Source organism: Brassica rapa, chromosome A03 (genome assembly GCF_000309985.2).
Source record: "Brassica rapa cultivar Chiifu-401-42 chromosome A03, CAAS_Brap_v3.01, whole genome shotgun sequence".
NCBI lineage: Eukaryota > Viridiplantae > Streptophyta > Magnoliopsida > Brassicales > Brassicaceae > Brassica > Brassica rapa.
The window spans coordinates 4,876,069-4,900,261 of record NC_024797.2 but is presented as its reverse complement, the minus strand read 5'-3'; the positions used below and the strand labels follow the sequence as shown (position 1 = coordinate 4,900,261).

The 24,193-nt window shown below is 36.0% G+C and overlaps 4 protein-coding genes and 1 pseudogene across 4 annotated transcripts; all 5 read right to left on the bottom strand.

The window, feature by feature from the left end:
- Window positions 1-5,238: 5,238 nt before the first annotated feature.
- On the bottom strand, window positions 5,239-7,042 carry LOC103856628 (1-aminocyclopropane-1-carboxylate oxidase homolog 12). Its single transcript, XM_009133744.3, has 3 exons — window positions 6,454-7,042; window positions 5,766-6,087; window positions 5,239-5,691 (listed from the first exon to the last, which is right to left on the bottom strand). The coding sequence occupies exons 1-3, from the start codon at window positions 6,978-6,980 to the stop codon at window positions 5,440-5,442; spliced, it is 1,101 nt and encodes a 366-aa protein (XP_009131992.1). The 5' UTR covers window positions 6,981-7,042; the 3' UTR covers window positions 5,239-5,439.
- A 695-nt stretch (window positions 7,043-7,737) lies between these two features.
- Window positions 7,738-10,844, bottom strand: LOC103856627 (1-aminocyclopropane-1-carboxylate oxidase homolog 12). The gene is made up of 3 exons (XM_009133743.3): window positions 8,979-10,844; window positions 8,371-8,692; window positions 7,738-8,294 (listed from the first exon to the last, which is right to left on the bottom strand). The coding sequence occupies exons 1-3, from the start codon at window positions 9,491-9,493 to the stop codon at window positions 8,043-8,045; spliced, it is 1,089 nt and encodes a 362-aa protein (XP_009131991.2). The 5' UTR covers window positions 9,494-10,844; the 3' UTR covers window positions 7,738-8,042.
- Window positions 10,845-16,744: 5,900 nt separating this feature from the next.
- On the bottom strand, window positions 16,745-18,654 carry LOC103856626 (1-aminocyclopropane-1-carboxylate oxidase homolog 12). Its single transcript, XM_009133741.3, has 3 exons — window positions 17,864-18,654; window positions 17,244-17,565; window positions 16,745-17,163 (listed from the first exon to the last, which is right to left on the bottom strand). Exons 1-3 carry the CDS (start codon window positions 18,367-18,369, stop codon window positions 16,912-16,914), a joined length of 1,080 nt encoding a protein of 359 aa, XP_009131989.1. The 5' UTR covers window positions 18,370-18,654; the 3' UTR covers window positions 16,745-16,911.
- Window positions 18,655-20,016: 1,362 nt separating this feature from the next.
- LOC103856625 lies at window positions 20,017-22,132 on the bottom strand (annotated as a pseudogene).
- A 404-nt stretch (window positions 22,133-22,536) lies between these two features.
- LOC103856624 (E3 ubiquitin-protein ligase RDUF2) lies at window positions 22,537-24,090 on the bottom strand. Its single transcript, XM_009133740.3, has one exon. It carries the CDS (start codon window positions 23,853-23,855, stop codon window positions 22,674-22,676), a length of 1,182 nt encoding a protein of 393 aa, XP_009131988.1. The 5' UTR covers window positions 23,856-24,090; the 3' UTR covers window positions 22,537-22,673.
- Between the last annotated feature and the right edge of the window lie 103 nt (window positions 24,091-24,193).

Sequence of the window (24,193 nt, the reverse complement as noted above, 5' to 3'; positions counted from 1 at the left end):
TTGAGCTGAGATAAACGGCACTGATATTGTCACAGTAGACTATGGTGGCTCGCTGTAGAGGGCAGTGCATCTCGAGAAGAAGATTGCGTAGCCAGCAAGTCTCTGCGACTGCGTTTGCGACACCCTTGTATTCGGCTTCAGCACTCGATCTTGACACTGTCTGTTGACGCTTTGCAGACCAGGAGAGAAGATTGTCGCCTAAGAAGACGCAGAAGCCTGAAGTGGATCGCCGTGTTGAGGGGCATCCAGCCCAGTCAGCGTCTGAGTACGCTGTTAATGCCATCTGCTGGTTTCGAAGTAGTTGTAATCCTTTGTCTTTTGTACCTTGTAAGTACCGAAGAATGCGCCGTAGGGCCTGCATATGTAAATCTCGAGGATCATGCATAAATAAACAGATTTGTTGAACCGCATACGCGATGTCCGGGCGTGTAAAAGTCAAATATTGCAGAGCACCCGCTAAGCTTCGATACTCTGTAGGATTATCAACTGGTTTACCAATGTCTTCTGCTAGCTTGGCTTTCATGTCAACTGGTGTAGAGACCGGTTTGCAGTCATGCATACCTGCCCGCTTAATTATGTCCTCTGCGTAATGACTTTGGTGCAGGAAAAGACCCTTGTCGTTGTGAATTGCGGCAATGCCAAGAAAGGAGTTGATCAGACCACCATCCGTCATTGGAAATTCTTTCTTCATAGCGTTAGTTACCTTGGTCGTAAGAGAAGGGGATGATGTGGTGACAATTATGTCATCGACATAAAGGAGAACATATGCGAGGTCAGACCCGTTCTTGAGAACAAACAGGCTTGCGTCGCTTTTGCTTTGTTTGAACCCTTGGCGCGTAATGAAGCTAACGAATCTTGCATTCCATGCACGAGGAGCCTGCTTCAAGCCATAGATCGAACGTTTGAGCTTACAAACATAGTCCGGTCGTGATTTGTCAACGAAGCCCGGCGGTTGTGACATATACACAGTTTCATCAAGAGTGCCGTGTAGGAATGCATTCTGAACGTCGAGCTGATAGACTGGCCAGGAGTTTGTTAAGGCAACATGGAGCACACTGCGGATGGTAGCAGGCTTAACCACTGGGCTGAATGTCTCCGAAAAATCAATACCCTCTTCTTGAGATTTTCCATTAGCGACTAGGCGCGCTTTGTTCTTTTTAAAAACACCCTGCGCATCAAACTTTTCCTTGTATAGCCACATAGAATGAACAATATTAGTGTGCTTAGGACGAGGCACCAAATCATAAGTACCACTTTTAATAATGGCATCATACTCACTGTTAACAGCCGGTGTCCAATTAGGATCAGAGAGAGCTTGATGAATGTTTTTAGGAAGAGGTGATCTGTTTTGAGTAAGCAGGGAGAGGACTTGTTTAGTTTTTCGGATCCCATGCTTGGAGCGAGTGGTCATTGAATGCCTTGTAGGCTCATTTGTCTGAGGAACAGCTTGAGCGGGTAGAGGAGGATTTGATGAGATAGGTGCTGGTGGAGTAGGAAGGGTTCCAGCAGGGGTGGTTAGAATTTTCTGAAGAATGGGTGATGTGTTTGACTCAAGGAAGTCGTATGACGTTTCTGTAGGTTTGGAAGAATCGCCATACGGGAACTGATTTTCATCAAAAACCACATGACGTGATAGAATGATCTTTCTAGTTTCAAGGTCAAAACATCTGTAACCCCGATGAGATTGAGGGTAGCCTAGAAAGATGCAACGAGTTGAGCGGGGGGCTAGTTTCGAAAGAGATGAATGGTTCTGGTTAGGGAAACAGAGGCAGCCGAAAACTCTTAAATGAGAATAAGAAACTGGCTTGTTGAATAGAGTAGTATAAGGCACTTTGTTATCTATCGCCTTTGATGGCAAGAGATTGAGAACATGAACTGAGACATGAAGGGCTTCTACCCAAAAAGAAGAAGGTAGTTTAGCTTGAAAGAGAAGAGTTCGTACAGAGTTGTTTATTGTACGTATCATTCTCTCAGAACGTCCGTTTTGTTGAGACGTGTAAGGACATGAGAACCGGAAAGTGATGCCTTTTTCTGCAAAGAAGTTATGAAACTTTGAGTTGTTATACTCCGTTCCATTATCACATTGTAATGATTTTATTTTTGTTTTGAAATGGTTTTCGACATAGTTGGAGAAGATTTTGAATTTGGAGAAAACTTCTTCCTTGGATCGTAAAGGGTAAACCCAAAGGTAGTGAGAGTATTGATCCAAGAAGAGAACATAATACTTGATTCCACTCAAACTTTGAACTGGTGAGGTCCATAGGTCTGAGTGTACTATGTCGAAGGAAGCAGTGACAGTAGAGTCAGAAGACATGAAAGGCATTTTTATTTGTTTGCCAAATTGGCAAGCATCACAGACCGAAGCCATGTCATGTTTATTACAAAGCAAAACATTAGAGGAAAGCAGAGAAGAAAGTGTTTGATTGCTTAAATGAGAAAGACGACGATGCCAAGTGGTTGAAGTCGTCGTAAGAAAAGCTGAAGGAGTTGTGTTTGGCTTATTTGTGGAGGAGAAAACCGGATAAAGATCACCAGTACTGTCACTGCGGAGAATCGTCTGTCGAGTTCGAAGGTCCTTCACAGAAAAACCAAATGGATCAAACTCAATGGAACAAGAGTTATCTTTAGTAAATTTACGCACAGAGATTAGATTTTTAATGATTGAAGGGGTGACCAAAACAGAGGATAAGTTGAGGTTGCGTGAAGAAGAAGGAAATGAGAAAGAACCAGATTTAAGAATGGGAATGCGATCACCATTGGCGACTGTAACAGTGTGTCCGGTGTCAAGATTAAAAGTAGACTGTAGATTACCTGCCGAGTTGGACAGATGTGATGTCGCCCCTGAGTCCATGTACCATTGATGATCAGTCGGGTCCGTTAGTGTCATCGTATTGAATGCAGAGGCGAAGTCTGTAGTCATAACCGGATAGTTGTTATTTGCCGCTGGAGTGAACGTCGGAACATTGAGAGCTTGCTGAGGCGTTGAGGGTCTTGGACCGAGAAGACCTTGATTCTGGAACTGTTGCTGCATCGGTTGGTTCCACTGATTGCTTTGCTGTTGGAGCCAATAAGGGTAGCCGTTGTTCCAGTACTGAGGACTCCATTGGTTGTAGAAAGGACGTTGATTATTGTACCCTCTGCCTCTGCCTCTGTTGTTCTTCCTGAAGCCTCTGTTGTTGTTGAAAGGCCGTTGTTGTTGTTGCTGAGTGTTGAGCTTCTGCGGAGTAGATGAAGCTTCGACGTTGAGAACTTTTTCAGAGGAGGAAGTATCTTTATGAGCAGAAGTCTTCTTGCCGCGTTTAAGGCGATCCTCCTCAAGCATGAGCATTGATCTGGCATCATCAAAACTTGGAAACGGTTGGCGATGCATGATGACGTTGATGATGTTCTCGTACTTCTCGCTTAAACCGTTGAGAAGGTAGGTGACTTGCGTCCTCTCTGTGACCGGAGCGTCTACATTCGCGAGGAGATCAGAGATAGATTTGAGTTCTTGGGCGTAGGTATGGATGGACTTGTCACCAATTTCGATGTTCCTGAGATCATGATCTAACTGGATGGCTCTGGCTTCTTTGTTGTTGCGGAAAAAATTCTCCACTTTGATCCAGATTTGGCGAGCTGTACCACCAGTTACGAAAGCGCTTTTGAAGAGATTCTTTGACAGTGTGCCATATAGCCAAAGCTTAACCAGACCATCTCGTTTTTTCCATTGCTGATCATTGTCGTCTGTAGGAAGAAGAGTACCGTCAAGGTGTCCTGAGACATCAAAAGACTGGCAGTGTGTGAGGAAAAGTTCTTTCCAGGCATCATAGTTGTGATCGTCTGTGTCAAGAATGAGAGGAATATGCTGTTTTATGTTTGTCACGCCATAAGCACGATCAAGGTTTGTTTGTTGATCAGCCATGATTGCTGATAGAGAGAGAGACAGAGAGAAAAGGATTGAGGATAGAAGATCGAATAGAAAGGTAAGAAGGAAAAAAAAAAATGGTTCAGGAGAGCGAAGGCTCTGATACCATGAAAGTGGAAGTGTTTCCCTTGAATTCATTTACATGATTACACAAGTATATATTGAGGAGATCGTTACAAGAGAGTAGGGATATGCCCAAGTATATAGGTAACGATATCATAACAAGAATGGAATATTCTTGTTGACTAACAGTTGTCTCTTTCTTTCTCTGACACACACTCACTTTCAACGAGGACTTGTCGTAATTGAATTTTCTTCTCCGCTTTTGTGGACTAATTACATTAGCTAATTACTTGAGACTTTGATATAAGAGAAAAAGACCAAAATAGCACTAAATCAAGTTTTTGTTTTCAAACTAGCATTCAAGGCCAAAAGTCACAAAAATAGCACTCAAAGGATGGGGTTTAGGGTTTAGAATTTAGGATTTAGGGATTAGAGTTTAGGTTTTAGAGTTTAGAGTTGAGAAGTGAAGTTTTGGGATAAGATTTCAAATTTTGAAAATTAAAAAAATTTTAAATTTTTCAAAAAATAAAATGCTATTTTGGTTATTTTAATTTTTGAGTGCTATTTTTGTGATATAAACTTAAAAAAGTGCTATTTTAGAGATTTGCCCTTGATATAATTTCTCTTTGAATTTTCAGCTAGTATATCGGATGAGCTATTCGTAATCTCGTTATTTTATCTGATAATATTCTAAATATCTTTATTTTGTATTTTGTAAAGAAATACACAAACATATAATAAAGATATTTTGAAATAAATATAAAGATATTTAAAAATATTTATATTTATTTCTAAATATATTAATATATATTTGTTGTCCAGAATATTGACTTTTATTTATATTTTAATATTTTTATTGGAATCCGTTGGTCGAAATAAGAGCATTTTTATCGTTTTTTTTAGGGTCTCTTAGGGGAGCCACGGTTTAGGAAAAAACAGTGTGTTATGTGTGTAAAATAAGAGATCTGTGTTGTGTGTTTTTTGCATTGTTCGCGAATCTCACCGACACGTATCGGCCTGCGATCAGTACACTTTTAATTTTTTTATTAATTAGAAAAAAAGGTAAAAATAAAGATTAAAAATTAAAAAAAACCCTTAATGGAGTTCAGGGATAAAGATGCTCTAACTGGTCTCAATTGATTTCTTCCATTGGTTGAGTTGTGTATAGTTGTTTCCGCAGATCAAAAGTGATGTGGTATTCTCTTGATACCAAGTGCTAACGTAAAAAAACTTCTTAGTTAAGCTCTCAAACATGAACCAAAGAGGACGTAAGCAAATAAAGTTTTAAATCATATGATCAACTCAGTGCAATGCATTTAACAACTAAATAGTCTGATGCATATGACTAAAATAGAAAGATCCAAATATAGAGCAGTTCAACACGTACATATACTGGTTAAGTTATTGCAGATCCAAGAACAGAGAGATTGATGCTAAAAAACACCACATTTTTTTTTCTTGTGGTTTTATTTTCATATCCTGAAATTCAAGAGATGTGACGTTCCATCCAGACCTTTCTTGAAGTATCCTTCTGTGTATTCTTTTATGGTAATGTCTCTGTATTTTGGAGGGTTTTCTTCAGATACAAGCTCTTTCATTGGTCCATAAACTGTGGAATTGGCATGTTTACTTGAGCTAAAAAAGCATGCAATTGAAATCCTTGGTCCTTGTCTATTCGCAAGCACCCTATGCTCCAAACTTACAAACTTATCGTTCGTTATCAGCTGCAATAAATCAAAACACAAAAATAAACAAAAGGCATTTGGCATATCCTAATCTTTTCAGATTCTTACTTTACCTGCAAGAAATCCCCAACGTTGATGACGAGAGCTCCAGGAAGAGGAGCCACATCAACCCAAGAGTCTTGATGAAGAATTTGTAGACCACCGATGTTGTCTTGAAGAAGAACCGTGAGGAAGGAGTTGTCTGAGTGTTTACTTACCCCCAAAGTTAGGTCAGGTTGTGGACAAGGTGGGTAGTAATGGCAGAGCATAGACAAACCCTTCAAGCACCCCTTGCTCTTAAGTATCTCAGATTCTAGACCTAGTGCTTCTGAAAAAAGTTCGCAGAGTAAACCACCTAAACTCATCACATGTTTTGAGTATTCGAACACAGCATCCCTGAGTCAGCCAATGATGTTAGAGATAAATAACACTCCCTTGAAACAAAACAAAGTTTATTATAAACTGATGATAACAACATGATTTCACACCCGATGTCTGCCTGGCTAGGCTGATCAATCTAGCTTAACCCAAAAATAAGACCAAATTGGCTGTAACAAAATAAAACTTTAATCTCTTTGAATTCTTTCAAACTTGAGACATATTTACTCTCCGAACCTAAATAAAAATCGATATTATCAAACTTTAGAAGCTTATACTTCTTTAGCCACAATGAAATGTATCTATTGCAGCTCTGACTGATGATTAGGGCTATGTGACCTCTAATATATATAAAAAAAATGAATTTAAGTCTGGTTCCTTTACCTGCAAGTCACTGGGAGTTCCTCAGGAGATGGAGGAAATGGAGCTAGGTAACAAGTGAAAGTATCTCTCCAGTTAACAGATGGCGAGGAACTGTATAGATCAAAGTTACTATTGTAGACAAACTTTTTGTTGGCGTTATCACGGGTGAAGTATTCTTTCTTGACCTCAGGATCTTCCTCGTGAAACCTACGAACTCCATCTTGAATCTCTTCAAGAACTTTCAAAGGAACACCATGGTTGATAACTTGGAAGAATCCCCACTTCTCCGCTGCGTATTTAACCTTCTCTACCACGGCTTCACGTGACGCTGTGTCGACGTGGACGCTTGCAAAGTCGATGATAGGGATCTCTAGATCTGAAACAGAGACAGAGGGTTTCTTTTCGGTCAATGAAGCTTGAGGGACATGGAAGATACGAGGGACTTCGGCGATTTTAGCGTCGACCAGCCCTTTTACTCCTTCTTTGGTCTCGTCGAAAGCTTTACGCTCCGTATAAGGATCGAACTCGATCGATGTTTTGATCACCATTGTTGTCTTTCTTTTCTACACAATATGTTTGCTTAGAAGAAAAAGATAAAGCAAAATAAGGATTAAAAAGAGGAAATAGTGAGAACGGAATCAACGGGTGGTTGGAGTTTGGTCAGTAGTGTGTGGGACCAAATGTGCACGGTTTTGTTGGATTTTTCTGACTGTATCTATGATTTACATGAATCTTGTCTTGTTCTGGACACACCACTGGCTTTGTGACTTGTTGTAGATGAATTTTTCTTCTCCACTTTTGTTTTTGTATATCAAGGTGCATATAGCCCTAGATTAGCGTTGGAAATAAGGAGATACTTTCTCTTTTTACATCTTACAAAAAGTGGATTAACTATTAATAAACTACTATTTAGTGTTAAACTTTTTGAATATATACTTATTATTTTATTATAAATTATAAAATTTATTACACAAATTATTTACAACGGATAATTTTATATATTTTATGAGAATTCATGTCTGTTACATTCGTATTATCTTGAACTTCTTTACAAAAATCTATGCATGGTGATTTTACTTGTATTATACCAACGATTCTATGTAAATTTATTTCTATGAATTTGTATAATTGTTAATAAGTTATTTTCTTTGGAATTTGAAACACAAATCTTTTGTTTTAGTAAAAGAAAAAAAATTAAGACTAATATCCTATAATGTTATAGACAAAAATATACATACAATTATACTATGAGCCCGTTGTTTTAAATCTAATTTTTTAATTTGTATTTAAAGATTGGACTCCAAATTATTAGAACACATCTTAGGCTCGCACCTCTTGTCCCCTGCTAAGCCTTGATGTTCTTATGACCAATTCGTGCAATGCACTTCACTTCTGTATGATACATATGACTACAGTAGAAAGGTCCATATATAGTCTTATACATATGACTAAAGTATAAAGATACAAATATAGTACTGTATGACACATAAATACGCACACTGCACACACATGCTATTTGGTACACTGGTTTAATTATTGCAGATCCAAGAAAATGGTGATATGGTTCTAAGAAACACCATAATTTTATTTTTCTGTATGTAGTTTTGTTTTCATATCCTCAAATTCATGAGATATGATGTTCCATCCAGTCCTTTCTCAGTGTATCCATCTGTGTATTCTTTTATGGTTATGTCTCTGTACTTTTGAGGGTTTTCTTCAGACACAAGCTCTTTCATTGGTCCATAGACTGTGGAATTGGCACGTTTACTTGAGCTAAAAAAACTTGCAACTGAAATCCTTGGTCCTTGTCTATTCGCAAGCACCCTATGATCCACACTAATAAACTTATCGTTCGTTATCAGCTGCAAAAACCCAAACATGTACATAAATAAACTAAATATATTTGGTATTTATTTATTTTTCCAGTTCTTACTTTACCTGCAAGAAATCTCCAATGTTGATAATGAGAGCTCCAGGAAGAGGAGCCACATCAACCCAAGAGTCTTGATGAAGAATTTGTAGACCACCGATGTTGTCTTGAAGAAGAATGGTGAGGAAGGAGTTGTCTGAGTGTTTACTTGTCCCCAAAGTTAGGTCAGGTTGTGGACAAGGTGGGTAATAATGGCAGAGCATAAGCAAACTCTTCAAGCACTCCTTGCTCTTCAGGATATCAGGTTCCAAACCTAGTGCTTCTGAGAGAAGCTCAAAGAGTAAACTACCTAAACTCATCACATGTTTTGAGTATTCGAACATAGCATCCCTGGGTCAATCAATTATGTTAGAAACCAATAACACTCTCTTGAAGAGAAAAAAAAAGGGTTAAAACCGACTGGTGATAACCACATGCTTTTATACAATCAATATGTCTTCCTAGCTAGGCTGATCAATCTGGCTTAACTAACCAAAACTAAGATCAGATTGTCATATATTAAATGAACTGGCTTTAACCTAATGAGCTCTGGTTGATGATTAGGGCTTCGTTTTGTGGCCTCTAATAAATAAATAAAAAAAAGAAATGAAAATGAAGTTAAGTCTGTTTCCGTAACCTGCAAGTCACTGGGAGTTCATCAGGAGTTGGAGGAGCTGGAGCTATGTAACAAGCGAAAGTATCTCTCCAGTTAACAGATGGTGATGAACCGTATAGATCGAAGTTACTATTGTAGACAAAGTTTTTGATGGCGAGATCACGCGAGAAGTATCGTTTCTTGACATCAGGATCTTCCTCATGAAACCTACGACCACCATCTTCAATCTCTTTAAGAACGTTCAAAGGAACACCATGATTGATCACCTGGAAGAATCCCCACTTCTCCGCCGCGTGTTTAACCTTCTCTACCACGGCTTCACGTGACGCTGTGTCGACGTGGACGCTTGCAAAGTCGATGATAGGGATCTCTAGGTCTGAAACAGAGGGTTTCTTGTCAGCCAAGGAATCTCTGGGGACATGGAAGATACGAGGGACTTCAGTGATTTTTGCATCGACCAGCCCTTTTACACCTTCTTTCGTCTCGTCGAAAGCTTTGCGCTCCATAAAAGGATCGACCGAGGTTTTGGTCCCCATTTTCTTATTTTCTATTTCGAGATGTTTTTTTTTTGAAAGAATTTTAAATTTATTCACTTCAAAAAACCTTTGTACAACCTAATGCTTATTGTTATATACATAGGATCAAAATTTTAATAGCCTTTGTGAAGGAAAAAAGAAAATGGATTCTCATCTCCTCCCGAACCATGCTTCCATTGCTTTCTCGTGCTTCCACCCTGGTCTGCGTAGCGACGAGATTCTGTTCCTAACCAGCTTATCTATGTAGAGAATCAGAAGAGAAGCTGGCTTTGGAGGCTCTCCCACGCGTCGTGCATTCCTCTCAAACCAAATGGCATAGACCAAAGCTTGGAAACAGTATCTAAACAGAAAGGTCAGGGTTCTGTTCTGCAGTCCAGTTTCCAGCTTCCTAATCAGACGACTCCACTTGCTCGAAACTCCCAAGCCTGCCAAGTCTTTGATAGTTCCTCGCCAAACTACCTCAGAGTACGTACATTCGAAGAACAGGTGATTTCTGGTTTCTGCAGCAGATTTGCAGAGCCAGCAAGTAGACATAGCTTGAGGGTTCCACTTCAGCAAACGATCACCCGTTGACAATCTATTATGGACCGCGATCCATTTCGAGATGTTTGCTTAGAAGAGGATAAAGAAAGATGAATAATATATAAAAGGAAAGATTGAGAACCGTATATATCCAAACTTTGTTGAATTCTCTGACCGTAAGTGATCGGTGGATGATTAGTTGGGTCGTAGCTTTTGACACTTCACTCCCTCTCTCACACACACAACCACAAACTTAGTGACTTGTCCTAGTTGATTTTTTCTTCTATGTTAATGACTTTTGTTGTCGTAGTTGAATTGGGGAGAGGTTTTTTACAACTACAAACAAGTGGATTAACGTAGAGAAATTTGAAGATATACTTAGAAGTTATAATTCACCACAATTACAATAAGACTTACATGGTTGCCCTGACCCAGCATTTTGTCGCATTACTTTTCTTTACAAAAACTAGATTTTTTTAAGGGTCTTTAGCTTTAATCTATACTATTAAAGCAGGATCCTATTTTAAAAATTACCTTAGACTGCCCTTTCTTTACTAACATTGCATGTTTCATTAAGGATAATCAAGTAATTTTAATAACACATTTATATTGGGTTTTTTTTTTGATCCAGCCCACATCAGATCTCTCTTGGGCCATTTGGGCCGATTAAGAAATCAGATCAAATTCTCACATTTTTTTTCCTTTGGGCCATTGAGTCCAAGTTCAAATAATTTTTTTTCAACTATCCTTAATTTTTTTTCTTAATATAATTTAAACATTCATAAAAAAATTAATTTTTTTATTGAAAAGTATAAATATTTATTAAAAGTATATATTTTTTTATTAAAATATTAACCACATAATAAAATTAATTTATGAGATTTATACCAATTTAATTCATTAAAGAAATAAATTTTAATTTTTTAAACATAAATAATCATTTAAAATAAAATACGATAAATAAAAATAAAAAGTGTAAGTCTTTTATAAAATAAAACACAAATATATGAAAATATGACATTTCAATTGAAAAAAAAAAGAAAATAAACCCGCGCTTTGAAAGCGCGGGTCAAAATCTAGTTTTACTTATAATGACAACCATAAAGGTTACCACTTATGATTTATTTAGTGTTTAAAAGAAATGAATATATGAACATATTACATATTCTAGAGAAAAATTTTATTTTTTTTTAAGATTCATTTTTTACATTTTCAATGCATGTTTTATTAACTAATTGCAAACTTCAAAAATCTTAATTGTACTAATTGATTTTTTATTGGCTTAAAATTGTGGAAAAAAATAAACACAAAAACTTATGTAAATTTAATGTGTTTTATTAAAATGTGTGAAAAAACTAGAATATGAATCTTTTAGTGGGGCTTATTGGAATAGGGATTTCACAAAATTTTAGGTTTTTGCCAAATCTTCCCTTATTGGACAAGGTATTTATAAAAAGTTTTACAAATCCCCTCTTATTGGATATAGCATTTATAAAAATCTTATTAAATCACCCCTTATTGGAAAATATGGATTTCATCAAAAGTTATTTTGGATATTAAAAACTATCATTTACCCTTCAAATTCAATAGAATCAAATACCACCTAAAGAGATGGAATTTAAATAAAAAAAAGTTATTCATCTTTTACGACAGAAGAAACGTAATTGAGATGGGAAGAGAATGAATTCAAACTGTTCTCACCATCATCGATCTGAGAATGGTTCATATGATGATCTAACAATGGAGGTTTCAGCGAGAAGATGTTGATGTGCACCTGTCACCTTCTTAAGCCTACTTGCAGAAATCCAGTTTGTAGCAAATGAAAGGTATGATTTTTTACACTGAAGAATCTGAGTTCAGTAGAGGAATAGTTGATTATATGTATGGTTTTAGATCTGTCTAGCAATGGTTTAAGAGGTGTTATCCCATCAGAGCTTGAAGAACTCTCGAAACTAGCCATGAACTTATGGGACTATACAAGAGAGACCATCCGCCAAACATGTTTGGAGTTGTAACAACGCCATATTTGTATAACTGGTATCAAGTCTGATGTACAATGGCACAGAGAAAGAATGAGTCTTTTGTCTCTTTTTGTTTTGATTCCCTCTCTTGACACATTACGAGAATGTTCGAGCTTTTCTTTTGTTGTTGTATATCCTTTTAACTCTTTCACATTATTTTTCAACCCACTACAATATCTCTCTGTTTAAGATCTCTCTATTTGGTTACTGAAACAAACAAAAAATTCTCGAAGTCAAAGCCACAACAACAACTATATTAGTGACGTCGGGATTTCTTCAAGTCTATTCACTTGTTTAGCAGAATTAATAGCTTGGAACATATATCTATGTTATTTACGTTTGTTTGAGATTTTCTTTCTAGAAAAATATCTTTTTAAATCATATGTTAGCTATGATATTGATAATCATTGAAATATATAGATATGATATTTTTGTTTTGATATGGATTGTTTGAGTTTATCTTTTCATTAGTTAATTTAAAATATATTCATATATATATATATATATATATAGATGTGTATCAAAGCCAAGAATCATACGTGAACAATAGAAAGTGGAGAAGTGGGCAGCTTCTTTGGAAAAATAAAGGTTAGAGTTTTATCTTTACTATTGTTTATGTTGCTTTTTTTCCACATAATCATGAATGGTTTTGTGATAAAACTTGCTTGAATTATACGGTTGCGTTGTTCTTCTTGGTTTTCTGTAATGTTTTATGTTTCTTTTAACAATTTGAGTAGATATCTCCTGCACTAAAATGGGAGATCAAGAAGGAAAAATTAAAAATCAATATATTTCTTGGTCGCCCGAAGAAACCAAAACATTGTTGCGCTTGTTGGTCGATGGCGTTAAGCAGAATTGGACTGATGCGAGTGGTAAATTCAATAAACTTACCGTGGTACAAAGAATATTACCGGAGTTAAACAAAATTTGTGGATCTAAGAAAACCTTTTCCCAATACAAAAACAAAACAAAGATTCTGAAGAAAAAACACAAGGGTTTTGTAGATCTTCTTCGTTTTAGTTCAGGATTTGGTTGGGATAAGGACACGAAGAAATTTACTGCTCCAAATGAAGTATGGAATGAATACCTCCAGGTAGATAATTTGTTAAAAGTTATGATGCATGATTTGCTTACGCAAATATTTTTGTTTTATATGATAACAACATTTTTTATTCATAACAGGGACACAAGAAAGATACGTATTTACGTGATGATACGTTTGAAGATTTTGAAGACCTTGAGAAGGTCTATGGACAAAACATTGCAAAAGGAAATAATACAGTGGGGTTAGGAGATACCACAGATGCTCGTACTTATATAGCAAGAGATAATGATGGTGATGATGAGAATGATGGTGATGCTGATGCTGATGATGATGACGATGATGGTGTAGAACAAGCTTCATCTTTGAGACGTTCGAATGCGATCGAAAAGCTCCCAGTAAGAAAGAGAGCTAGAACTGACGTATATAATGTGGAGAAAATTTCAGATGAAATAAGTGCTGTCACTGGGACTACCAATCAGATTGTCAGTATGATTCAACAATGATGGCAAAAGGAAGCCGAAGAGAAAGAAGCTGAGGAAAAAGTTAATAACGTATGGGACGTAATTAAAGAAATTCCTGATTTAGAAGAACATGAACGTTTTGATGCAATGAATTTAGTTCACCAGCTTGGTATGAAAGCTGGATTCATGAGTATGACTAGGGAGGAACGTTTTAGATGGATCAAACGTTCCGTACGTAAGCCATGAAATTTGTGGTGGAATAGTTAGGTGCTTTTGATAGTTTTATTGGTGTTAGTTTAGTTTTCTTAATTGCTTTTATGCTTTTTCACGAGGGTTTTTAGTTTATTTCTTGTTTGGTACTTCCTCTTGTAGTTGCTTTCAAATAATAAAATACAGTTTCTTATGGACTTTTTATTTTCTTGTAGGTTATAATTTATGTGATCACTTTCTACGTGTAGAGACGTCCCACGCCACAATTGGTAATGCTTGTTTTTCTATATAACACAATTACTAATCAAAGAATCAAATCAAATGTTAGCGTCACAATAAATTGTCAAACACAGTCCGGCTTACTATGGTCATGTTTTGTTGTTAATATTATCTAAAAGAAATGACAATGTGTTTTAAATTTCAGATTCTTCTTCCATGGATCAAGCAGTTAATGAGAATGAAGAACTACAGTTAAGAAAATGTAGAAAAAGGAAAAAGAGCTCTCAATCAGACGTGGATATACTTCAGTTGATGTCAACTATCAATGTGAGAGTTTGCTTTCTAGCACATTGTCTAGTTTCACAAATTCAACGTCCGATTAAGAAGCCAACCACAAGACTTGGAAATGAATATATACAAAATGTTTTAACTGAAGACCCAGAACATTTTCGAGGTTTATATCGTATGTATCCAGATGTTTTCTTGGATTTGTGTACTCTTATCCGAGAAAAAACATCTTTAAGAGATACAAGATGGATTTCAGTTGAGGAAATGCTTGCCACATTTTTGCTTATTGTTGGCCAGAGTACGAGATATATTCTTCCTCGAGATGTATTCAAGAGATCGAGTTTCACAATTAGTCAGAGCTTTAACAAAATATTAAGGGCGTTAAACAGCATTGGTCCAAGTTTGATGGCGAAACCAGGAAATGGTGTGCCTTCAAAAATAAGAGAAAGCACAAGATTTTATCCGTACTTTAAGGTATGTAAAAATTATAATTTTTCGTTTATTTTTATTCATCAATAATTTTATTTCTATTTTTAGGATTGTATCGGAGCAATTGATGGAACACATATTCCTGCTATGGTAGTAGGAAATGAAAGTGCTAGTTATCGAAATAGAAAAGGAATCTTATCCCAAAATGTTTTAGCTGCATGCAATTTCGATTTGCAATTCATATATGTCCTTACTGGTTGGGAAGGTTCAGCTCATGATGCAAAAGTGTTAAATGATGCTCTGACTAGAAGTAACAATAGATTTGAAGTCCCCGAAGGTACCTACATTATTCCATACCAAAAGATGTTATGTATGTTTAAGATACATTATTTTATTTATAATCTTATGTATTTTATTTATATTGTACTTTATAAATATTTCAGGAAAATTTTATCTGGCTGACTGTGGATATGCCAACCGAAAAAAATTCCTAACTCCATTTCGAAGTACCCGATACCATATCAAGGAATTTACTGGAGGAGATAGTGATCCCAAAAATAAAGAAGAATTATTCAACCATCGTCATGCTGGTTTAAGAAACGTCATCGAAAGGATCTTTGGTATTTTCAAATCAAGATTTCTGATTTTTAAATCTGCACCTAGTTTTCCATATAAGACACAAGCAGAATTAGTACTTGCATGTGCTGCATTGCATAACTATCTCCGTCAGAAGTGTCGTTCAGATGAATTTCCTCCAGAAGAAATTACGGACGAACAAAGTGTTACCCAAAGTACTAGTGGTCCTCAATTTCTTGGCACACAAGAACAACAAAGAGAACTTGCTAATGAATGGAGAACAACAATTGCTTCAAATATGTGGAATGATGCTATTATTAGTGGATCTCAACGGTGATATGCGCATAAAGTAAGTTATAACTCTTTCTTTGTCTAAATATTTATGGTTGACAATGACACTGATATATCACAATGTGTTACTTGGTTGATATGTGTGAGATGATTTATTGCATTGTTGGCAGGACGTATAAGAAGACACTCACAATGAAGCTACGTTGTTTCGAAGTGAAATGGTTGTAAACTTTTATTTTGGATTTTTAGGAAAATGAGACTTGGACTTTTGTTTGAATTCTCCAATCTATTATAAGAACGTTCTAAATTTATAATCATATTTACAAATTTCTCATTACATGTGTATATTTCTTTATATCATATAAGTAGTTTTATTGGTATATCCCTATTATATATGTATTTAATATAAACCTAACAACCCATTACGTATTTTTGTAGTTTAATGGTGAAAATTATTATTAAAATATTTAAAAAAAATCTTACCAAATCCTACCAAATTCCCCTTTTAAATCTCTATCAAAATTCTGGAATTCAACAAAACTCTCTAAATTCCACTACATTTTAAAATCCTCAAAACCTTCTCAAATCCCAATTCCAATAGGAACAGAGTGATGATTTAGTAATATTTATGTAGAATTTTTTTTATTTTCTTTTTCTTTTTTTATTTAGTTCTTAAACTTAATTATATCAGATATAAATACACAAAAAATCCTAAATATTGAATTTTACATTAAAATTTTTAAAATTACATCCCAGCCAAACATCCATATAATCCAAGTCTTTTTCTTCTTTTCTCTCTTCTCGCGATTTGTTATTTCAATTCTAGTTTATCATTAAAAAGACATGTGTTTGTTGGAACTTTGAGCAAAAGAAAATCAGACCTTCGATATACATATTTGTTTGAAATTTTTACTACATGTTTATAAACAAAAATTACAACTAATATTTTTTAAAGTGATGTTATAAAACAAAAATCTACATATACAAATATAATTATATAATTTTTAAATTTTTAAATGTATTTTTAATATAAAACATCTATATTTAAAAGTAAGACTCGTAATTAATTATAATAATTAATTATAAGATCATAGAGGACTTCATATTAGACCCGGGGGAGTTTTATCGCCTTGTAAGCCGGCTCTGGATGTTCTTATGATCAATTCTTGCAATACATTTCACTTCTGTATAGTCTGATAAATATGACTAAAGTAGAAGTATCCACATATAGAGTCTGATCCATATGACTAAATTAAGTAGAAAGATCCACATATACAGTGTCTGGTACATCGATACCACGAAAAGAGTAAATGATGCTAAGAAACACCATAAAAAAAATTTTACGTGATTTTTTATTCAAATCATGAAATTCAAGAGATGTGATGTTCCATCCAGACCTTTCTCAAAGTATCCTTCTGTGTATTCTTTTATGGTAATGTCTCTGTATTTTGGAGGGTTGTCTTCAGACAGAAGCTCTTTCATTGGTCCATAAACTGTGGAATTGTGATGTTTACTTGAGCTAAAAAAGCTTGCAACTGATATCCTTGGTCCTTGTCTATTTGCAAGAACCCTGTGCTCCACACTTACAAATTTATCGTTCGTTATCAGCTGCAAAAACCCAAACACATAAATAAACTAAAGATATTTTGTATGTTTGATTTTTTTCTTCTTTCAAATTTTTGCTTTACCTGCAAAAAATCTCCAATGTTGATGATGAGAGCTCCAGGAAAAGGAGAGACATCAACCCAAGAGTCTTGATGAAGAATTTGTAGACCACCGATGTTGTCTTGAAGAAGAATCGTGAGGAAGGAATCGTCTGAGTGTTTACTTATCCCCAAAGTTAGGTCAGGTTGTGGACAAGGTGGGTAATAATGGCAGATCATAAGCAAAGTCTTCAAGCACTCCTTACTCTTAAGGGTCTCAGATTTCAAACCTAGTGCTTCTGAGAGAAGCTCAAAGAGTAAACCACCTAAACTCATCACATGTTTTGAGTATTCGAACATAGCATCCCTGGGACAATCAATGATATTTAAAAGCATTAACAAGCAAAACAAAGTTTACTTCTTAATGAGACTGATTAGTAACAACATACTTTGACTATCGATGTCTGCCTAGCTAGGCTGATAAATCTGGCTTAACCAAAACTAAGACCAAATTGTCAAATACTAAACGATCATATACTATCAAACCGAAATAAACAGGGATTGAGTATGTGATGCTTTAGAAGCATATCATTCTTTATTAGCCACAATGAAATTTATCTTTAATACAAAAAAAAAAAATGAAGTTAAAAGTATGTTTCCGTAACCTGCAAGTCACTGGGAGTTCCTCGGGAGTTGGAGGATCTGGAGCTATGTAACAAGTGAAAGTATCTCTCCAGTTAACAGAAGTCGAAGAGCTGTATAGATCGAAGTTACTATAGTATACAAAGTTTTTGTTGACGAGATCACGCGAAAAATATTGTTTCTTGACCTCAGGATCTTCCTCGTGAAACCTACGAACTCCATCTTTAATCTCTTCAAGAACGTTCAAAGGAACACCATGGTTGATGACCTGAAAAAATTCCCACTTCTCAGCCGCATTCTTGACCTTCTCTACAATGGCTTCACGTGACGCTGTGTCCAAGTCGATGGTAGGGATTTTTAGGTCTGAGACAGAGGGTTTCTTGCCTGTCAAGGAATCTTGTGGGACATGGAAGATACGAGGGACTTGAGTGATTTTAGCGTCGACCAACCCTTTGACTCCTTCTTTCGTCTCATCGAAAGCTTTGCGATCCATATAAGGATTGAATTCAATCGAGGTTTCAGTCACCATTGTTGTCTCTTTTTCTTCACAAAATGTTTGCCTAGAATAGAAGAAGATAAAAGCAAGCTAAAAGAGGAAAGATTGTGGATGGAATCAACGGATGGATGGAGTTTGATCATTAGTGTGTGGGACCGAATGTGTCTATGATGATTACATTAATCTTGTCTCTTTCTCTCGAGACACCACCGGCTTTGTGAGTTGTTGTAGACTACAAGTTGTAGTTTGGATATTTCTTCTCCAATATGTTAGGGTCTTATTACTTTATAATGCACATAGCCCTAGATTGAAGTTGAGATATTTTTACATTTTTACATCTAACAAAAATGTATTTACTATTACTGTAAAACAATACTAGATTTTGACCCGTGCAACCGCACGGATATTTGTTTTTAATTTTCTATACATAAATTATTATTTTAGAACATAAGTGGTATATATTTTTAATGTTAGTCATATATTTAAATATTTATATAACTATTTCAAATACAATAATTTTATAATTTACATGTTATAATTAATTAATTGTTTAAACCATATGTATTTACCACTTCTTATTATATATTTATCTTATTGTATTTGCATTTATTTATTAAGCAAATTAATATATTAATGAGAAAATATATTTAAAAATTATTTTGTATTTAATTTATGCTAAATTATGACCCGTCTTTCAAAACTTGATTTCTTTTTACCAATATTTTTATGCTTATTCATTTTAGATAATTTATTATTGTATATATAAAAGTCTAAGATATGTAAATTTTTAGACATGTATTATATAGTTTGTTAATTTTAAGTTGTTCTATCATCATATTATATTTTAAATAAATACTTTATATTTATGAAAATAAAATTTATAAATTTATCAATTGAATATAATTTTATCATATTTATTTTAGTATAATAATTATATTTTAACATGATCATGACTATAAAGTAGATAAAATATGATATAATTTATTTATTTTCATTTTTAAACGATAACTTAAAATACATTAAGTTATTGTTTAAATATTTTTTCACAGATTTATTAGAATTTTTAAAATATAATATATAAATATTATATAGATTTTTTTATTTTTAATTTTATATAACTGAATATATTAATGTATAATAATATTTTAAACTAATTTCGAAATTAGGAAAAATATTTAAATATAATTTTGAAAATGAAGATCTTGTAAAAATATTTTTAAACAGATTCGTTAGAATTTTAAAATAAATATATTTATATTTAATATGAAAAGATATCAAAAGATATTATGATTAAAATATTTTAAAAATGCTATTTATTATTAGTCTGAACTAAAATATAATATGAATTTCTATGAATAGGTCCATTTAGGTCCATTTTTAAAAAAATCACACATGAATCAAAGTTGTGACTTCTGTTTTAATATATAAGATGTGTTAAACATTTTAATACTATTACTGTAAAATAAATATTTATTATTTTGTTACAAATTATAAGAAGTATTACATGTATGATTTTATTACCAATACTTTTATATTCTTTATGAGATACATATTTGACAGTTTTATTTGTACTAAGTTACCTTATATCTGACGGTTTTACTTGTATTAACGAATATTCTATATAAGCATATTTTCTATTTTTTATTATTTTGTATAATTGTTACTAAATCATTTTAGAAATTTGAAATATAAATCTCTTGATATAAATGCATTAATAATTTCAGTCCAAATACAAACCTCTTGATACATATGACTTCATTAGAGAGATCCACATATAGTCTGATACATATTGCAGATCCAAGAAAAGAGTAATTGATGCTAAGAAACACTTTTCTGTAGTTTTGTTTTCATATCCTGAAATTCAAGAGATGCGATGTTCCATCCAGACCTTTCTCAAAATATCCATCTGTGTATTCTTTTATGGTTATGTCTCTGTATTTTGGAGGGTTTTCTTCAGACACAAGCTCTTTCATTGGTCCATAAACGGTGGTATTGGCATGTTTACTTGAGCTAAAAAAGCTTGCAACTGAAATCCTTGGTCCTTGTCTATTCGCAAGCACCCTATGCTCCACACTTACAAACCTATCGTTCGTTATCAGCTGCAAAAATCCAAACATATAAATAAACAAAAAGGCATTTGGTATATCCTTTTTTTCAGAATCTTACTTTACCTGCAAGAAATCTCCAATGTTGATGACGAGAGATCCAGGAAGAGGAGCGACATCAACCCAAGAGTCTTGATGAAGAATTTGTAGACCACCGATGTTGTCTTGAAGAAGAACCGTGAGGAAGGAGTTGTCTGAGTGTTTACTTATCCCCAAAGTTAGGTCAGGTTTTGGACAAGGTGGGTAATAATGGCAGACCATAAGCAAAGTCTTCAAGCATTCCTTGCTCTTAAGGGTCTCAGATTCCAATCCTAGTGCTTCTGAGAGAAGCTCAAAGAGTAAACCACCTAAACTCATCACATGAGTATTCGAACAAAGCATCCCTGGATCAATCAATGATGTTATAAATCAATAGCACGCTTGAAGGAAAACAAAGTTTAGAATTTAAAAGCTACACATGATTAAACTATGTAACAAGTAACTGTAACCTTCAATACAAAAAGAACAGAAAACGAAGTTAAAGTCTGTTCCGTCACCTGCAAGTCACTGGGAGTTCCTCAGGGGTTGGAGGATCTGGAGCTATGTAACAAACGAAAGAATCTCTCCAGTTAAGAGAAGTCGAAGAACTGTATAGATCAAAGTTACTATTGTAGATAAACTTTTTGTTGTCGTCATCACGCGTGAAATATTGCTTCTTGACATCAGGATCTTCCTCGTGAAACCTACGAACTCCATCTTGAATCTCTTCAAGAACGTTCAAAGGAACGCCATGGTTGATCACCTGGAAGAATCCCCACTTCTCAGCCGCGTGTTTAACCTTCCCTACGACGGCTTCGCGCGAGGCTGTGTCCACGTGAAGGCTTGCAAAGTCGATGGTAGGGATCTCTAGGTCTGAAACAGAGGGTTTCTTGTCAACCAAGGAATCTCTGGGGACATGGAAGATACGAGGGATTTCAGTTATTTTAGCGTCAACCAGCCCTTTGACACCTTCTTTCGTCTCATCGAAAGCTTTGCGCTCCAAATAAGGATCGAATTCGATAGAGGCCATTTTTTGTCTTGTTTGTGTTTACAAAATGTTTGCTAAGAAGAAGAAGATAAGGATGAGGATTATATAAAGGAAAGATTGAGAACCGATGGTTAGGGTTGGAGTGTGGGACCGGATATGTCCGTTTTTGTTGAATTTCTGACTCTTATGTGATATGATTTACATGAATGTTGTCCCTCTCACACACACTCAACCACAAACTTAGTGACTCGTCGTAGCTGAACTCTTCTTCTCCAATCTCCATTTCTGGTCACCATTTTGTTGTATTGTTTTTGTTTTTCACAAAATGTTTGCTTAAAAGGGGAAAATTTGAGAACCGATGGTTTGAGTTGGAGTGTGGGAGTGTGGGACCGGATATGACTGTTTTTGTTGGATTTCTTAGTGTACATGATTTTTCTCTCTTACTCACTCTCTGACAGACACAACCACAAACTTTAGTGACTTGTTTCGGCAACCAGTAAGTTCGGTGTTTAAAAAAAATCAAACCAAATTATATCGATCTTAACCAAATTGCGAACTGAATTAATCAATTAACTAAAATTTTGATCCAAACTAACCAAAAGAACTGATTTTTTTTCTAGTTGTAACTTGTAACTGCTTTAAATAAAAAAAAATCTATTCAAAACTAAAAAATCAATAAAATTTTCGTCTTGTTCAGTTTTTGTTCAGTTCTGTTCGTGTATAATTGTGCCAAATTGCACCAAAAACTAATTCAGTCCGATTTAGCATTCATTTTCTGCAAACGTTCAGGTCTATTTCAATATATTTTTTGACCTGGTCTACCATTCCAGACCAAATTTAACTGTACAGTCGAGGTATGTACTAAAAAGACTTGCAGTTGAATGAAATTTCAAATTTGGCAACTTGACCATCATTAATTCTAGTATTCTTCATGACTTTTCTTTTTATGTGCATCTCTTTCTCACCATCCAAGGAAAAAGAAAAGCTTAAAGGGCAAGCATTCTTTTTACTTTCTCGGAAACCAAAACAGACAGAATCTCGCGGGGAACGTTTCCAGGAGATCTGGCTCCAAGACAAAAAAAAAAGAAGATGAAAACTTGAATGAACATAAGACATTTTGATGTAATGTATCATACAAATAATCAAACAATATTCGGACTTTCTTCTGAATATTCTTATATTTACATTGTTGGATGATGAACAAACAAACAAAAAATATAAAATTATCAATGCAGAACTGAAGAATCTCTGTTACTTCTGCTTCGCCCAAAGTATCTCCTCAGCACTGAATTCGACCGATCCATAACCCTAGTTTCTACTTCACTGTCCAAACCCAGTTGATTCAAAGAAGACGAAACACCACGGTTTGGTCTCACTCTCCTCATCAACGACACCATTCCACGAACCATCCGTCTCAATCTCCCTCCCGAGCCAGAGCCACCACCACCGTTGTTACTACCTGACTCAAACGTCCCATTAGCTCTAACCCACGAGATCCGTCTAGGACCATCACTATTACCACCAATCCCACCACCGTCCATCTCCGTCAACACAACCGGCAACACTCTCTCCCCCTCCCTCATCGCCGCGTTAAACCTCCCCACCGCGAATCCGCCTCCGGGGAGTCTCCATATCGTCATCCCCACGGGGTTGTTATCACCTTCCTCGCCGTTACCATCCGAAGGCAGCTCAAAACGGCAGACGGGGCACGAGTTTCGTATCGATAGCCACGGAACGATACAGTCTTCGTGAAAAATATGCTTACACGGCATCTCACGCGCCTCGGTCTCTCCCTCGAAGACCTCAGTGCACACAGCGCAATTAACCTCCGCGCCTACGTGGCAATCCGAGATTTCGACTCTCGGTAACGACTCAATCGCCGATTTCGACGCGGGAGGGTTCCCGGATCTACCGAGTCCGATCCCCGCCGCGGCGTCGATCTGACTTAACTGCTCGAGCAACCGCTCGAACCCCGATCCCATCAAGATCTCGGATACGGAATCAGGAAGAGGTCTTAGACCTAATCCGGATCCGTCGTCGTAGTAAAACTCGAACGCGCGTCTTCGTCGGTCTCTAGCCTCTTCTTCTTCTCCATCGTCTCTCTCGCCGGCGCCTCCTTGGAGGACGATGACTGGATTGAAGGAAGGATGAGGAGTGGATCTCCGGCGTCTGATTATAGATCTGCGGTTGCTGATGATCGATCTGACTTCGGTGGAAGGTTGAGGAGTTAGTTCGGCAGCGGCGGCGGAGGAGGGATCGGTGAGCTCTTCGATGAAACCGCCGTCGCAGTGAGGGCAAGAGACGCTGACGGTGGTGGCGCCTTGTTCGGATTCGGACCAGACGCTGACGAATCGCGTGCAGCTGTAACACCAATACGACGACGTTATTGGCGTTGACGGCGACGGCATCTCTGAGACCTTCTAGCTTGGTGAGAGGATCTGAGAGGAGAAGTGCGGTTAAATGAAATAGGTTGAGATGAGAAAATGAAAACGTGGTTTTTAAGGCGGTCGTTGGAGGGTGTTACTTTCACGGCGTCTGATTAAGACCGTGAATAGACACGTGGTGAGTGTTTAACTGGGTAGGAGATAGCGGAGGTATTAACAGTCGTGACGTATAGAGTTGGAGAGTTTTGAGTCTTTTGACCAAACGCGGAAAGTGGAAACGCCGTGTTTGCTGTTTGTGGGGGGACCTTTGTGGAACCCATTTGATCTCCGTTTTTTCTGGGAAAGCCAATAAGCGACGTCGT

What these genes read in the sequence shown, in the direction of transcription:
- LOC103856628 (XM_009133744.3), bottom strand. Translation starts at nt 6,980, where the DNA reads ATGGTGATCAAAACATCGATCGAGTTCGATCCTTATACGGAGCGTAAA. An exon ending in GAACTCCCAGTGACTTGCAG is followed by an intron (nt 6,088 to 6,453) that starts GTAAAGGAACCA and finishes TGGCTGACTCAG; the next exon opens with GGATGCTGTGTTCGAATACT. An exon ending in ACGTTGGGGATTTCTTGCAG is followed by an intron (nt 5,692 to 5,765) that starts GTAAAGTAAGAA and finishes GATTTATTGCAG; the next exon opens with CTGATAACGAACGATAAGTT.
- LOC103856627 (XM_009133743.3), bottom strand. Translation starts at nt 9,493, where the DNA reads ATGGGGACCAAAACCTCGGTCGATCCTTTTATGGAGCGCAAAGCTTTC. An exon ending in GAACTCCCAGTGACTTGCAG is followed by an intron (nt 8,693 to 8,978) that starts GTTACGGAAACA and finishes TGATTGACCCAG; the next exon opens with GGATGCTATGTTCGAATACT. An exon ending in ACATTGGAGATTTCTTGCAG is followed by an intron (nt 8,295 to 8,370) that starts GTAAAGTAAGAA and finishes GGGTTTTTGCAG; the next exon opens with CTGATAACGAACGATAAGTT.
- LOC103856626 (XM_009133741.3), bottom strand. Translation starts at nt 18,369, where the DNA reads ATGGTGACTGAAACCTCGATTGAATTCAATCCTTATATGGATCGCAAA. An exon ending in GAACTCCCAGTGACTTGCAG is followed by an intron (nt 17,566 to 17,863) that starts GTTACGGAAACA and finishes TGATTGTCCCAG; the next exon opens with GGATGCTATGTTCGAATACT. An exon ending in ACATTGGAGATTTTTTGCAG is followed by an intron (nt 17,164 to 17,243) that starts GTAAAGCAAAAA and finishes GGGTTTTTGCAG; the next exon opens with CTGATAACGAACGATAAATT.
- LOC103856624 (XM_009133740.3), bottom strand. Translation starts at nt 23,855, where the DNA reads ATGCCGTCGCCGTCAACGCCAATAACGTCGTCGTATTGGTGTTACAGC.